Source organism: Python bivittatus, unplaced genomic scaffold, assembly GCF_059951505.1.
Source record: "Python bivittatus isolate LINGU-HERP-01145 unplaced genomic scaffold, Pbiv_v1 ctg000080_np1212, whole genome shotgun sequence".
Lineage (NCBI taxonomy): Eukaryota > Metazoa > Chordata > Lepidosauria > Squamata > Pythonidae > Python > Python bivittatus.
Window position 1 is genome coordinate 5,519,071 of NW_028277035.1, and position 17,788 is coordinate 5,536,858.

Consider the following 17,788-nt stretch of genomic DNA (forward strand, 5'->3'; position numbering starts at 1 on the left):
TATTCCGACCTTACTAAACATCCATGAAAACCATTCACCACTGCTAGAGCGGCATGACTTGGACTCCTTTAAAAACCTTCTAAATTGATACTCAGTGAATGCAATTATTTTATTATACACTATATAAAGAGGCACTTCATCAGCAACTCTATCTTTCACTTCAGTGAATGACCCTAAGTTTCAGTACTACAAAAGAGGATGTAAAACTATCCATATCATGCATGATTTGATATATAGCTATTCATGATCCCTCTTACCTGTTATTTTTAATAACTAAAAAAATCTGAAACACTATAATGTTTTTCCATAGAAAAGCAGGTTTCTAATAATTTGAGTCTACCCCTTTTCCACAACCTCTTTTTTGAGTCAGTGATCAGACCTGTGCAGAGAAGCAGGACTGCGTACAGAAATACTGAGGGAAAAGTGCAACAAGAAGTAGAAATCTTCTCATTACCAATTTACACGTAACATGGGGAAAAGTAGCAGAAGTAGACAAGAGAATCAATGACCAGGGACTCAAGGAAAGTTATCTGTGTTAGAAACAGAAAAACAAAAATCACCCTATGGTAACATTTTTATTAGGGCCAACTAAAATATCTGCAAATCATAAATAGTGGTGCTATTATAATTGGGCTTTGAAGCATGAAAGAAAACGTTATAGAAGAAAATATGAAATCTTCAAAGAGGAGGAGACTGAATTCATATCAATTCACTGAAAATGAGAAAGAATGAAGGTACAGCAAGGAAGCGACTGAAAAAATGCTTTAGTCTAGGACTGGGAGTAAATGGTCCTAACACTGCATGTGGTCCCAAGTCCTTTTTTGTGACACCAGGACCTTGCTCTGTGTCATCTTATTGTGGCACTTTAAAAATCAACATGTCTTTCTACTACTTTAAGGTACAAAACACAAAAAATAAAGCTAGATTTAACACCATTTAAAGAACTAAGGAAGACTCCTCAAATCTTTAAAAAACTCCCCCCCCCAAATTTGCAACACTCACCTCTTTAGCATTTATCCCTCTAAGGAAAATTAACTACAGTCCCCAACTACCTAAAAGTTGCTTTTGTCTGCAGTAAAACCATTACACTTCATCTGTAAGAGGCCAGAAAGCCAGGAATCCTGGATCTTGTTAAACAGACTGTTTTTATTTGAGTTGTTTGTCACTATAAAATAGTTCTGCATACCAAAGCATCATAAAAAAGGGAACACAATGCAGAGCATGTGCACACCACAATGTTTTGATGGAATGCATTCCTTCATAGTGTGTTCCCAGTGCTACGAAAAAAAAAATAATCAAGCATATCTATGAAATCCCCTCTTGGAAGGTCAAAATAAGGCAAATGCAATACCAGAAATGCTCTCATCCAGTTAAGATGCAAAGTTGTCTCTGAACTGCCATCTGAGAGCCAGGATATTCAAGATCCCAGTCTCATGCCTGGCACCAGATGAAGTGCCAGCATGGTTAAGATCATAATTCATAGTACTAACTGCATACAGTTGTTTAAAATTCTGACTTACTAGTCAAAACAAGCTGGACAGCTATAACGGGAATCTTTCAAAGTGTAGGTAGCTATGTGGGTGTGTTAGGAACAAAATAACAAAAAACACACTATGGTAACATCTTTATTAAGGCCAACTAAAATATCTGCAAATCATAAACAAATCATGGTGCTATTACAATTGGGTCTTGAAGCATTAAAGATCTCCAAATTTAGCTCTCTACACCTTTTCTATCTGGACGTGAGAGCTTTTTGGAACAAGGACTTTCTTTCAAAGCTAACACACATAATTGCACTGAGCACTAGTCCTGGGCATCACACAAGCTATTTTGTGCCTTTAAACGCAGCTTGGTTGCAATTTTGCACATTTTCTACTTGAGTTGCCTGTATGGGGCCCCTTAGCAAGGCTAAGTACCAGGCTCAGGAACTGCAGACACAATTTGGGTAATGCTACTATCATATAACTTCACTAGAAACTATACTGTGCACAAAGATCATGTAATGTATCTAGCATGTGGAAAGCACATTACATGGAATCTTCCATTTTCAAAATGGAAAGATCCAGTGAATTACTTTGGTAAAAATGATCTCAAATCAGATGAATGTAATGCATTTGCTAAGTCTGTTATAAGCTATAAAATTCAGGACTATGTAACTGCAAAAAGTAAACCAACACAGACATCCAGGGCCATGCCAGAAGTACACAATTCATCCGCAATAGTCTAAAATAAATAGGAACACAATTCATCCCACAAGTTAATATAAAGAAATGGCAGTGGTGTATTATTTTAAAATATAGTAATCAAAATCGTATTGTACCCCAAGAAAATAAAAAGTAATCCAGACAAATAATAAAGAGCCAGTGTGATATAGTGGTTAAGAAGCTGAACTAAGAGTGAGGAGACACAGGTTTTACTCCACCCTCAGCCACAGATGCTCCCTAGGTGACTTTGGGCCAGCCCCTCTCTCTCAGCCCACTGTACCTCACAAGAAGAAGGAGCCCTATGTATGCTGCCACCTTGAGCTCCTGTACAAAAGGAGAGATATAAGTCAAATAAATAAAATGAAGCTGAGCTATAACTGAAATAATACCCATGAACCAATATGCTAATTGTATTTATTACTTGTTTTCAGAATAGTAACTGATTATAATCCTGGTGGCTGACAAAAGATCTCTGAGAGGGAGACACAGGCAAAGAGCTGAAAAAGGGGAAACCATTCATCTGCTTACCTTCTTGGCTTTTGTGTGGCAGTTCAGTCACTGCTGGCTGTATCTTTGGTTCTGGTGGCAGATGCTGATTGGTTGAAAAAAGCTCCACATTTTCAGTCTGCCTGATTGGTGGCACTGGAACCTCAGAAGATTTTGTTACCTGGATTTCCACACGTTTGGTAGCAACATCAGGCAAAGGTGGACTAGTGGCTTCAACTTTGCGCTGAGTTGGTTCAGGGATCTTTGAGGGGACTTCCATTCTGCGAAGAGCTGGGTCCTGGGGCTTACTTAGACTGATCTCAGTCCTTCTGGGAGCAGTCTCAGGGGGCTTGTGTCCCAACACATCTGTTCTCTTGAGGCCAAATCTTGATGCTCCTGAGATGGAATTTTCCACTTGCTTAGATGATATATCAATGGAGATTTCTGTTCTTCTGGACACTGGTTCAGGATGTTTTGGCCCAGAGATCTCAACTCTCCTTAAAGAGGACTTGGGAGATCTTTGTGCTGGAGACTCCCCATGTCTGGAAGGAGTCTCTGAATTCCTGGCCCCAAGATCTTGGAATTTCTGTGTGGAACTGGACACTGTGGACCTAACAAGAGGATTGGGTGTCCGCCTTTGTGGAGTGGAAGAATTTGAAGGCTGATCTACTTCTTCAACTTCAAAGGATCTCTTCAAAGCTGAAAGATATAAAAATAATTAAATTTAAACAACACTATCAGAACTACATAGTTATTGTCCTTGGGCTGTCAATTATACAGCAACATTGTACTTCATTGTATGATATCCCTCAAACCGACAATTTTGATAATTCAAATCATATACTTAGGAAAGGGGGATGACTTGCTGAACCTTCGGATCTTTAGGGAACTTGTGCTGAGTTTCAGGAAACTTAATCTTCTCTGATTTTCAAGCCTTCTCAAAGACAGCTCAAAAATAAGGAAATACCTGACTCTTCTTGGCAGTCTGAAGGCGGCCATGGACTCTCACAAGATTCCTAGATTCCTGTGTAAAAATGTATACCACATAAAGTCCCTTCCTTTCTTTGAAATTCTTAGTTACAGTTACTTTGAGATTTCTTCCTGAAATTTACTTTGTTCCCACTCATTACATTTATATAATAGCATAAGACACATCTAGAAGGCCACTGGAGGAAAACAAAGAGTGAACCTGAGCAAACATGGGTAATAGCCTTTCTTAAGGATTACCTTGTGGTGATAAGGGCAGTGAGATTTGTTATTTCTCAGCCCTTATTGCATCTGCAGAATGGGTAAGGAGAGGCCACAGGAATAACTGCAGGGCTGCGGCGAGGACTAAGCATCTAGGCAGATAAAGTCACAGTTTTGTTTGAAGTTGGAATCTGGCTGGACAGGTCCTTTGGAGTTGTCTGAGACAGTTACCCGGGAAGAGTTTGAACCTATTGGCCCTAATGAAGTGGACAGAGTCCTCAGTGCTATGAGTTCAGCCACCTGTATTTTAGATCCCTCTCCTTCCTGGCCAACTAAGGTCTCTTGGGAGGTGACAAGTGGTTGGGTCCAGTGTTGCTCTGTGGGAGGTTGTTCAGTTTGCCTTGAAGGAGGCAGTTGTCTGCCCCCTTCTCAAGAGACTGTTGGTAGACCAAGGGATCTGGACAATTTTCATCCAGTCTCCACCTTCCCTTTTTAAGGTCCTAGAAGAAGCAGATTATCTGGATCCTTTCCAGTCAGGATTCAGGCCTGGTTATAGTACTGAGACATCACTGATTGCACTTGTTGAAGACCTCTGGTGGGCTCAGGGTGGGGGTAGTGCATCCATTCTGGCCCTTCTTGATCTCTCAGTGGCTGTTAATACCATTGTTGATGGTATCCTTCTGGCCTGGCCTATAGAAGTGGGAGTGAGGACACTGTATTACAATGGTTCTCCTCCTTTATTCAGGGCTGGTTCCAATCAGTGTTGGCAGGGAGGAAGAGGTTGAACCTGAGATCCCTGCTTTGTGGGGAGCCTCAGGGCTCTACTCTCTCACTATTCCTGTTTAACATCTACATGAAGCTGCTGAATGAGGTCATCCACCACCACAGGGTGGAGTATCATCAGTATGCTGACTATATGCAGTTGTACATGTCCATCCTGAGATGACCAAGTGATGCTACTGAGGTCCTTTCCCAATGCCTGGAGGCTATGAGTGTCTGGGTGGGGGAGAACAGGCTCTGGCTCAACCCTGGCAAGATTGAGTGGCTGTGGGTTTTAAGCCCTCCACCCCTCTCCTGGCTCTGGCCTTGCTCGTAGTAATTCACATCTTAGTCATCTCCCATTAGGATTCCTGTAACGTGCTCTATGTGGGGCTGCCATTGAAGAGCATTTGAAAGCTGCAGCTAGTCCAGAATGCAGCAGCACAGGCAGTTTTTGGAGTTTCACACTACACTCATATAACACCACTGCTCTGTAAGCTGCTCTGGCTTCCAGGCGGCTTCCAGGCGCGATACTAGATGCTGCTTATCACCTTGTCACTTATAAAGCCCTACATGGCCTAGGGCTTTATAAGTGACAGGCTATTTGTGGGACTGCCTTTCTCACATTATTTCTGCTTGTCCCACCAGATCTAACAGAAAGAGCATGCTCCAGTCCCCTTCTATCAAACAATGTCAACTTGTTGGATCCCTGAGTCATGCCTTCTCTGTGGCAACACCTGCCCTGTGGAACAGCATCCCCTCAGAGATCCAGATGGCCCTGACCCTGCTGGCCTTTCACAAAGTTCTGAAGATCTGACTGCTTCCCCACACGTTTGAGCCAGGGTGTTAGGTGAGCTTTGCTGATGATGTGGTTTTATGACTGGGATGTAATGTTTATCTTGGGCATCATGGGTCATCGCTTGTAGCTGTTGTTTTAATCCTTGCATGCAACCCAGAGTCACTGTTGTGAGATGGGTGGCCATAGGAAGGAAGGAAGGAAGGAAGGAAGGAAGGAAGGAAGGAAGGAAGGAAGGAAGGAAGGAAGGAAGGAAGGAAGGAAAAGACAGACAGACAGCCTCACAATGTCAGAATAGAGAACTGATGGAGACAAGATACAAATATTATGACTTATTTGCTGGAACACATACATGCAAGCATTGCAGATATCCAGGGTTGTCTTCTTACTGAAATATCAGATGTCTTCCAAAACAGCAAAAGCCCTCAAGTCTTCTAGTCAAATTATCAAAATAATTGTAGGGCACTGTCTAGAAAAATAGCTCAAGATCAACATCTTTAAAACATAGGCAGGATCAGGCAGAAGTCTGACACATCAATTTGTCCAACTCCCAAGAATGAGTTGGCTAGACACATGGCTTAGATTCACTGACTACTTGGCATGTTTCAAAAACTGCACTGTCAGCCTCTATCTTATATTTAGCCTTTTTAGGATTTATTAGAAAAGCAGCAAAGGGAAGCATTTGTTTATTAGATCAGTTCAGCTTTCCACGCAGCACAAATTTCAGTAGTGTTCAAACTAAGAAAACATTTCTGTATGCTTTGGAGTGCAGTTACTAGCATACAGAAACTTAAAATAATCATTTATAAAATCCTCATTTTAAACTTTGCAAAAACTGGGGACACATTACAAGGTGACCTCTAGGTCAGTGCCCATGTTTTAAGACGTTACTCTGAGTAGCCAATAAAATCCATACAGGAAATCATATCTGCAGCTAAAGCAGGGTTTTTCAAATTGTGCTCTAGGGTTTCACATTGAACCCTAGGGTTTCATGAGAACTTGATGGGGTTCATGAGAGACTACAGGCACCAAAAAATAAAATAAAATAAAAGTTCACCAGGGGCATCTATAGAGGTTTTTCCTAAGGAAAAGGAAAAACATTGCATCCCAGTCATTTGACAATAATTTGGTTAAAATATTAAACTCCCAGGTGATTGTGAAATGCAAGTTTTAATTTATGAACATTGGAAACATTTTGTACTTACAATAAAAAGCTTACGTTTTAATATTTATCATAAAAGGGGGAACCTTCTGGGACAGTAATTGGGGCATTTTTTGTGTGAAATTCAAATGTTCATATATACATTTCCATAAATTAAGATGAAATGTGTGTTTGTCAGTTTTCTGTCATTAGAGTTTTGCCTCTTCTGGGAAATACATTTTTATGATTTTGAGCCTGAAGAAAATTGAAACTCTCTGATCTAGTTGAATAGGGAAAGAATGAGAGTCAGGTGGCAAACAAGATGATGATGATGATGATGATGATGATGATGATGATGATGATGATGATGATGATGATGTAGCAAAGAGTCCTTGGGCATGTGAACAGCAGCAATGCAAATGAGCAGATTGCTGAGAAGTGGCTCTTACAGTGCTGCTTAAAAGTTTGTGAATCCTTCTGAATTTTCAATATTTCTGAATAAATATCACCTAGGACTTGTGTGGAAAACAGATAATGTTTTAGGTCATATTTATGCAGAAATGTTGAAAATTCAAAAGGATTCACAAACTTTTAAGCACCACTGTATATATAATTGGATCACCTCAAGAATACCTTCCCAAAGAATGGGTCTCAGGGATAGGATCAGATAGGATCTAGTGGGTAAAATCTTCGCCTGTCTGAGAAGTATTCTCTCCACGGGAAGATGGTGCCAGGCATAGCACAGAACACAGAGCTTTATCTATAGTGGGATGGGGAACCCGTGCCTCTCCAGATGTTGCTGTTCTGCTATTAGCAGCACCTCCTACCACTGGTTGTGTAGGCTGAAGCTCCTGGGAGTTATACGTTTTTAAAAATTTATTTAAACTTTTTTTTTATTACAAAGGTAAGAAAAAAATACATAAAAGTGCTTTAATAAAAGTGAAAAAAATACAACAAAAAGAAAAAAAAAGTGTTAATATATCATTGTAACAGTAAACAGTTACAATTCTATATATGCTTATCGATACAGATATTATTCAAGTACACATATATTTCTAATAGAGTTATATGACTATCATTTTTTTTAACCCAGTGTATTTTGTGTAAATGAGTCCCATATTTCATTATATTTGTCCATACAAAGTCTACGTCTAGAGGCAATCTGCTCATAAGTAGCAAATGCAATCAGGTCTTCAATCCATTGAATAGATGGGGCCATGCGTTTATCTTTCCAATGCTGCAATATGGGAGTTGTATTTGAGAAGCATCTGTAGGGCCACACATGTGATGTGTTGACAGTGTACAGAGAAGCAAATACAGCCCAACGTGATTATGTATCTACCACAACGCTGTTTGAACATTTGTGTGTGTAGGGCAGAAAAAGAAATCTGGGACATGAAATTGCTGTGCTAGCTGTTTCACATGGGCTCTGTTTAATTATGAGTTACTTTACTATCACAGTTCAATTTTATTTAATTTCACCAACACCTGGAGGTCTGAAGACTGATTCAGGAAGGCCGAAAGTCTTAATACGCAGGACGGCATTTGCTAGGCTGACAGCAAGGCTGTTATTCTAAGATTCCAATGGCCCGCTGCTGGCACCAGCAGCACAGTCACCGCAGCCTGCAAACATCACAGTGTGCTTGCAACATTATGCTTAACCTTCCTGCTTTGTGCATTACCACTAATTAAGATAAATAGCTGTTTACATACTGTAGTGCATTTGTGAGGTAATGAAACACATTATCTTTTGAAAGAGGTTAAGTGTCTGCTCTGTTAAAACTAGCACTCAGAAAACATCTGATCTTTATTGCTATAAAATGAAGACAACAGTACCATGAGTAATAAGGATTTCAAAAGCAGTGAGCAATAAACTCAAAAGAGCGCCAGAGACAAGCAGCACAGAACTCAAACAAACGAAGTAATGAGGCAAAATGGCACTGCCTACCCTTACAGAATAGGGGTGAATAAACCTAGCCTTGCAAATCAATCCCAGTTATTCCGGTTAATTTGAAATGTAATCTGATCATAGAGTTCGGGAAGGGAAGAATAACATTCAAGTTGTGGGCAGAGCCTCTAGCAAAAATAGCTTTGGCAGCGGATTCCCCGAATTATCCGGCTGGCTGGGAAGACACCTGGAAAATGCCAGATTTGGAAAGACAGCCTTGGAAATGTCACATTAGTCCAAAATGAAATGGAAGATGGGAAAAATGACCGTAGAGGGCCGAAGAGCTGAGCAAATGAGAGGCTGAAAAGGAGGAGGAGAAAAAAAGTGTGTGAAACAAGCCGCAGGAAATGATGTAAAGCCTGGCACAGAATGTGTAACTTCAGACCCAGAACATGCCTCACTCCTCACCAGAAAAGAAGTTCTGGCTGAACACATTCCCTTGAGATCTACTCTTTGTAAAGTTGCAACACAATCTAGGAGTCCATAGCAATGGCGGTCTCAGTCTAGCTCCCACACAACTGGATTTACTTCACCATGCATGACTCCTCGACTAGTATCCAGAAAAAGTCTGCATCTTAGCCAGCACAAGGAGCAGGCGTATACTTTTGCGATGGATGCACAACTTCTAGGTTCAGGTAGACCACAAAAAGAGGTGGGAGAACACATAATTAGCCCTGGTCTGAGAGAAGACAGGAAGGGGAAAGAATCCCCAGCTAAAAATTCTCGCAAAGACTTTTAATCTCTCTGCTTTCTATCTGCCCAAACTGAAGAAAACAATATAATAGAGTTTAATATTTTTCTGACAGCTAGTGAAAACATAGATAAATCCCAACCCAAACCTCAGGGAAAACCAAGATTATCTTTAGCTTAGGGTTACCTCAGCCTCTTGAGCAAGCTTTTCCTTCCTCCAATTTTCTGTAACTCTGCTAAATTTAGGCTTCTCTTGCCTTAATCTTATTCTTACCTGCTGTTACCTTATTCCAATTAGGAGAAGTTCAGTAAAGATGACTGAAGGGAGAACATAGTCTAGAAGGAGTAATCTAAATTGAGAATAGGGAGTTACAAAATCACCTAACGTGTCCTGAGCCAAAGAAATGGAAATAAATATTGTGTGATCCAACACATTGGGTCTGTCCTTAATTTCAGCATAGGAACTGTTCCACTCTGCAAAACAAGACATGGTTCTGTCCTGTTTGATCCTGAGGCCACCATGATAGTCTTATTGTTCCTGATTTTTCAAATCAAGGGCAACAACAACAGAACCTCTTTAAAAGGGGTGGGGGGACTGCCCTTGGCCCCACATGTAGGAAAAATCCCTAGGTCACTCAGAATGTTAAAAAGGCCCGATAGTAAGAGTTGATTGGTAAACAGAACTTCTACTATTTTTAAGTTTAGAGCAGTTATACTAAAGAGTAAGGGGTAAATACAATCAGAACTATGATGATGTAATTTAAAAAAAAATCATTTATATTATGCCATCTTTTTCAAGTCCATTCCTCACCCCCACAACTATTTGCCCTGAAGAGCAAAATAGATCTTAATATAGAAAATTGAAGTTGAGTTTAAGAAGAGACTAATGAGAAACGTCCAAGTTCCTTTATTTGTTTCTCAGCATGGCTAAAGGATAGAATTTGCTGGTTGCTATAGAGTAGGTGTGGGCAATGTATGGCTCCTCAGATGTGGTTTGATTTAATTCCCATCATCCTCACTTTAAACCATGGTGGTTAAGGCTGATGGGAGCTCAGGTTCAACAAAATCTGCACAACCAATTCTGGTATGAGGCAGGCTGAAAAGGAACAATTTCAACAACTATCTCCAAACCAAGGCAAAGACTACTTCAGGTTGATGAAAGAACCAGCTTCCTTTGCAGTACAATCCTATAAATATTCACTCATAAATAGGTCCAGCTCAGTTCAATTGACTTTACTCCCACATAATTATGTATAAGATTACAACATGATTTAACCATAATTATAAAGGCAAGCTTTCTAGCTGCTTGAATTTTAGGTAGATTTCTTTATAATTTTTGAAAGTCTATTACCGATTAGCAAACTGAGCTACCTTGATTTAATTACCAACTTTGCCTCCCTTGAAAGAAGACATCTTAAAATGTGCCAGTATTATTTAAAAAAAAAAATCCCTGAAAGCTTAAAGAAAATTACTTAACATCTTACACCACAAGCTTAACCTGTTCGCCTTTTTCCAAGATTTGTCCATTTACAGCAGAATCAAAACAAAGCTGCTTCTTCAAAGTTATGACTTTTATTTAGTCATGCATATTAACAAGCTTCTGTGCATTTCCAACCTTAAAGTTATACTTTCCATCAGTAAATGCTAAACCATTGACAAATTTCATTGGGAACTATCTTGAAAAAGTGGAACTCCAATTAGGAAAACAGGGACAGATTAAATGGGGTTATATTTATTTATTTTTTTTAAATACCCACTGAAATATTTCAGTTTCATCTTGTTTTTAAAAAATAGAATGTTTTTTTAAAAAAAAACACTCTGAACTATTTCAATTTAACCTTGTATTGGGGCAATGGCAGAGAATCTTTTAAAAAATAAGTTTAATGTGAGATGTTTTAATATAGTTATGTTGAAGTAAAAAGTATTTCTTAGGACAATATCCAGAACTTTTTATCAAACACACTGCCTTCCATCAAGCACAGTTAAACGTTGCTACTGAACAGAAGCATGAAATAGTACACATTAGATCAGTTTTCCCCAACCTGGTGCTTTCCAACTCCAGTTCTCTAAATTCCCCCCAAAAGCGGGGGAAGTTGCATTTGACTATACTACATGGATCTCTCTCTCCCCAACACACTCACACACACATTTTCCCCCATTCCAATGATCCTTAAATGGCTGAGCTTGGAGAAGACAGGTACACTAAAAGGTTGCATATTCATATGCATGTATTTCATGCAGAAATACAGTGAAACTTTGATTCAAGCATACTACTGACCTCCAGACAAAGCCTTCCATTTTTTCACAGAATGCATAAACTTTGGGGCACATTTCTCTATCTTCAAGCTTGCAGTTGAAGTATCTGACACTCAAGGAATTTGATGGCAATCATGACAAAGCCCACCCCCCCACCCCCAGTTTAAATTAGTTTCAAATATTTCCTGTCTGTACACTTTGCTGTAAGCCTTAAGTTCCCAAGAGAGTCCTTCCACCTGTTCAAGCTGAGTCAAATAAAACTTGACATCACTCTCTTTATTAAGTTGATTTCAAGAACAACTCTGGCTACAATCCATAGAGAATAAAGGAAGCTGAGTTTGTAAAGAGCCCACTCAAATGATATGGACACCATACACAAGGAAGTTCCTACAGGAAATCAATGATAAAAAATGGAGGAACTTACTTCCTGCAAAACCTAAAGTATGCATATATAGAATAAGAGGACTAGTGTTTCATCTGCAACATCTCCCACTTCATCTGCAAATTTCTGGAACATTTTGGATTGTTTTGCATTCATGAGATAACACTGAATGATAAATGATTCCCAAGGATAATGTACAGTAAGTCAAGGGCAGGATTTTAGGTTAGGGCTGTTTTGTAGGCAGCCTGAGATACATCATGGGCCAAAATTTAAGTCAGGGAGGGGGAGCCATGGGGAGAAAGAGAAACTGAGGAGCAGACCAGAAATGTGGAATAATAGTTCATACTAAAGGACCACCAAAACACAGAGATACATGAGAGCTTGTAGGACTTTGCTGATCAGACAACGTTTGATTCAAAGATGAAACCCTTCCATGTAATTGCCAGCTTTAGTGGAGAGAGCTAATTCAAGGATGTGAGGGTACCAGCCAGCAATTCTGTTACTCATTACAAGGATCAGCTATACAGAAGACAAGAAGATTCCCATTTGAATCCTAGTCACTCCTGTCAGACCTAGGAATTTCTGCTCAACCATTAAACTCATTAAGTAACCTCTGGCATTTTATTACCTTTAAAAGATTGCCATAAGGATACATATCCAAAGGATAACTACTGCAGCAAGAATGACAATTTTCTATCACAATCTGAAAAAAACCTGGATCATGTAGGAATCTATTCCACTCATCAGCCACCCTACCTTATAGTACAGACTACCCTGGACCCCAATACCTGCAATCTCAATAGAACTCCAATTCATTTAGAGGGCACCAGATTGGGGAAGGCTTTTGTAACAGATACAGATACACAGTAGAGGGATATGAACCGTAGTTCCTCAAATCCATAGATTTACACAGAGCTCTTCTGGCTCCTGCTTCTCCCAGGGAAATCCCGGTGAAACTGTGCATTCCCAAGACAGCTTGATCATAGCAGCATTAAAATATAAACATTCCCCCACAACGTTTGACAGCTTGATAAACACACTTTTAGATCATTCTCAGTAACAGCAGCAACATTATAGGAAGCCAACTATAGTTCTCTTTGCTCCAGAAAGGATGGGGAGGAGGAAAGTGAGAGCAAGTGGCTGGCCAATCACCAGAGCCATCCCCCAGCTGCAGGGGAAAGGAAAGGTCAGTAGGACAAGGGGATCCATTGCAAGCAAGCAAAGTTCAACAAACACAAGCGGTGTGACGGGCAGAGAGTCCTCACAGGAACAGTCATGGGAAAAGAGTAATTCCTCCTGCTCCCCCTTCACTCCCCTGCTCTTCCAAGTACAATTTTCACATAATGAATTCAAGAGCTGTTTCACAAGGAAAGTCAGACCCAGTTTCAAAAAAAAAAAAAAAAATCACCTACTTTGCATAGGATTGCTGTTGCATGTCTCATCATAACCTAAAACTATGGGGATTTCAGAAAGGTATACATATACCTTTATACATACAAAGACATATATAGTCAGAAAAGAATTCATTATAAAAATGGGGCTGGGCATGCAGGGAAGCCACTCAGAAGGCACCCACTTCATGAATCTCAACCTTGCAAGGAGATAAAAGAAGTACCTTGACTTACTATTCTTTATGCTGATTGCAACATCTGGGATACTTGCAAGCTTAGTAGGAAAGGCACATGTGATGGCAGGCAGACGGGTCTTTTGCTATCTCTTGTTTGTCCAAAGCAATTAACACTTTTCCTGGGTAAAGTCACTGTAAAGGCATCTGGCCCAGACTAAAGTTTTAGCTGACTAAAACTGGGAACGACAGCTAGGAACATTGCACAAGGATGGTGGCTGGGGAATTCTGGGAGCTGAAGTCCACGTATCTTAAAGTGGCTGAGGTTGAGAAACCCTGTGTTATGTGCTAGACATACAAAGGACTTTTAGAACCACAAAATAAATTCAGCCACAAAGGAATACGTTTGTGACTGAAGAGGCAGGCACCATCTCCTGTTTACGATTTGCAAAGGAATCAAGACAGCAAGGATTGTAAGACCTTAAAATATTTTGCATGCTTCCAAAGGAAGCCTTTATTGTGCAATTTACCCTGCCTCATTCAAAGAATTTTATAGGGCGGTCAGATGTCATTGTCTTCTCTTTGTGACACTTCCATGTTTTCTGATTGCTTCTTCTTTCATTTTATTTCCAGGGACAAAAAGTAGTTAAAAAAGAAAAGAAAGATAGACTAGCTACCAGGCTTTTCAGTGATAATGGTTGATGCCATCTGTCCATTTGGGAGCAGCCTTCTAATCAGATCCCCAGCCCCTAACATAATTTATTCTGAGAGCCAAACACTGATCTCGGATAGTGAAAATATAATTACTGCAGAAAATTGAGTCATAACAATTCAGCAAAACAAAAGTTCATTATTCCATACAAGGCCTTTTAAGATTAAATCAAGACAAAGAGGCTCTACTCTCTATCTTTTTTCCCTTCATCTTTGCATTTCTGGGACAACAATAGATGTGGCCTACTGCACTGGACCTTTAGAGAATGACTAGTAAATCAGGGTATTGGCACTTCTATGGGGGATGATGATTAGACAGATACTGACACTGAATTCACACACATTTTGTAGCATTTATCCTATGAAATACCCCCTCCCCCCGGGAATCACTGCCACTTTAGGACAGTTTTACACACACATATTTTATAAAAAGGGACATTGTGCTGGACAGTCTTTCTCCACCTCCACCTCCATCCCCAGTTGTGTTGAACTATAACTCTCATAGTTCCTAGCAGCACATCAAGTGACATTTCAGGGATTATTGGGGCTATAGTGGAACACATCTGGAGGCTGGCAGGATGGAGAACACAGATGTAGGAAAACATGTGAAGATTCTGCTGGACTCAGCTACACTAGTGTTCTATCCCAATACATCTGGTTTGCAGTCCCTATCCTTCCTCTGTTGCTTAACACACTCACACTCACATATACACAACACATCTGTTTTTCCCCCTCACATGTGCAGAGCCAAAAAAACTTCAGCCCACTGCTGTTCCTTTTATGTTATCATGTTATCATACACTTTCCATGCTGGAAAATATAATGTGTGAAATATCTCTTGACTACCAGAAAGTAAGAATTTAGTGGGAGTTAAATGTTTAGAAACAGGGTTTTTTTTTCCCCCCAGATCTGCCACCCACCTCTGATCTAACAGGAACCAGTTTAAATGTTTTTAGCTATAGTACTACTTGACTCTCTCTTTTCCTCAGAATATATCTGCTCCAAAGACATAACGTTTTAGGAATCATTCCTTTTTGTTGGAACTACATGTTTGGAAGAGAGCAGAAAGAAATTCTTAGAAATCTGTAACACCCAAATCAAATTACAAGGCTTCCAAAACAAATCTTGAAAGTAAATTGACGTATTATTATGTTATAAATCTATATCAAGTGGCATACTGTACTCTCAGTGCCCCCTTGCTTCTCTCCCACTGAATCTTCAGCCCTTCTGTTTCTTTCTATTTCTCTTCCTCTCCCCCAACCCTGAAGTTGCTTTTTTTGATGGGCACCACTTGTACTATCCACCTCAGGTCAGGCTGGAATCCTCTTCTGAATCTTGACTGACTAACGGGAGACAATGACAGGCAAAGCTATCATTAATTAAGCAGCCAACAGTTTAATAGTTTAAGAGAGCTGGACAGTAAAGCTGAATTAAAGGCAGCACTGCTATAGAAACTTTGTAATAAACATTGTACACGTTCCAGGTTCACCATCATTTTTGCTGCCACAGAGTAACGTATCTGTCCCTTTGGAAACTGTGTAAGCTCCTATTGTATTAGGCAAACTCAGAGATCGGGAGATTCCTTCAGTACTGACTCAAGCAAACAGACATAACAAAACAAATTAGGCACACTTTGCAGCACGCGTTCTTCAAACTGTTCCTTGGCACAGGCCCCTCAGTCCAATTTTAATTCTCTTGCAATAAACAAAATGTTCCTTTGAGAATGTAAGAAACGTTATTGTTATAGTAATTGCACTATAATGCAAGAGGCCCTTTCCAACTATGGCAGAAAAGATTCCTTCCCCCACTTTACTACACTCACTTAGAAGTAGAAACGTTCAGCAGTATCCAATCTGATCAAAAGTATAACTTGCATGCTTCACACTGAGGGTGACGGTGGTGCTGGATTTTAAAAATAGTTTCATGAACTGTAGACACACAGAACTCTTATTTCATCAAAAGGCAGAGCAGCCATTAGATAAATTGTCAGATGCAAAGCTGAAATCCTAAATATTCCAACAAGCAGCCTCACGTTCAAAAGAAGAGAAGCATGAAAGAAAGTGAAATGTACCCCCTGCAGGTGGGCAAAAACATTTTTCAGAATAATGAAATTTCACCTGACAGCACATCTCCATACAGCAGTGTTTCTCAACCTTGGGAACTTTAAGATGAATGGACTTCAACTCCCAGAATTCCCCATCCAGCATGCTGGGAGTTGAAATCCACGCATCTTAAAGTTCCCAAATAAACACTGCCATATAGGATTGATAGAAGGCTTCCTGATTCACTTCATGGAAGCTTATAAGCCTAGGACAGTCTTCCCTAACAAGGCACCCCCACCCCATAGAAGTACAGTATAGCAATTCCCCAATTCCTTACTGGCCTTCTGACTGGGAAGGCTGAGAGCTGTACCATGCCTTCAATCATCTAACCACACATTTAAGAGGAATATTAGCCCTTCTGGCTGTTCATTGGTGAATGTGGGAAAGAACTGCAAAGACATGGAAGCCAAACCACCCAGGTGAGGCCTCCTCTCCTCTAATGCAGCAGTGTGGTTGGGACAGAAGCATCACCGGAGATAGCCCCACCCATTTCCATAGCTTCTACCGGCATTCCTAAATGAATGCCTGAAAAGACTTACTCTCTCAGAAAAACATCTGGCAGTTCCTCCATTATCTGAAGCAGGAAAAGAGAACGGAAATACAAGGAGAAAACAACATAGTCTTTACATGGTCTGTCTCTCCATCCAGCTGCAAACACCTTGTCTCACCATTGCACTGTCATAGTCAGTTATATAAATATTTGGAATGGTTCTGAGGCCCCAAGACTTTGTTATTCTCTTTGAATTCATAGCATGCTCCCAGTGGGGCTTGGTGGCTGCTACCCAGCCTCTGATTAATTGATTGATTGATTGAGAGATTCCCCTTCCAATGGAGTGTGTCTGTCTGTCTATCTTAAAAAGAGAGGAGTTCCAGCTCTGGTTTACTTTCTGTTAAAATCACTAGGATTTGTTTAAGATCCTTTCCAGATGCAAGAGACACCTGCTCTAGAGAGTCCCCACAATGCCATGGTGCTTCTGGTGATCTCTGAAAGCCACAGGTTAATTGGCTCAATTCCTGCTTCAGAGGAAATGCTATGACAAAGGTTCTCTGCTGCTTCCGATGGAGTCCCGCCTCATCCTGCCTCCCATTTCAAGGATTCCAGAATGGGCTTGTTCCTCCCATACTTCCCCTTAAAGAAAGGGAAGGAGAAGGCTGGGCCTTGTGCAGCAATGTGAAAATTATGCTTACACTTAAGCCAGAGGCTATGTGGAAGGAAAGCTATGTTTTCCAGTGTCTCTTCCATTCTTGAAATCCCTGAGTGCTCTCCTCAGCTGCCATTTTGTTTTGCATCCCACAGAAAACAGTGTACAAAGATGCAGGGTCACAGGTGCGTTCAGCAGGTTTGTGGAGAGGTGAGTTTTGAAAGACGACCACATCTAAGCTCTCCTACAGAGACTACGGGTCTAGCCATTTTTTACCTTTTTTATTTGTTATTTTATTTAAACTTTAAAAAACATATAAATAATAGTTTTTAAAAGTTAATTACAATATTATATAAAAGCTAACTAGTGATATAATAATTATATTACTATTTATAATAAAACTATATAGTTTAGATACC

The 17,788-nt window shown here is 40.1% G+C and overlaps 1 protein-coding gene across 3 annotated transcripts in view; it reads right to left on the bottom strand.

The window, feature by feature from the left end:
- The window catches only part of SEPTIN9 (septin 9), a 233,958-nt gene that overhangs the window by 92,727 nt on the left and 123,443 nt on the right, over positions 1-17,788 (bottom strand). For all 3 annotated transcript variants that reach the window (XM_088133419.1, XM_007426667.4, XM_007426666.4), the window contains one exon: positions 2,733-3,389. In XM_088133419.1, coding sequence (XP_087989545.1) covers positions 2,733-3,389 — 657 coding nt within the window. The remainder of the gene's footprint in view (positions 1-2,732; positions 3,390-17,788) is intronic.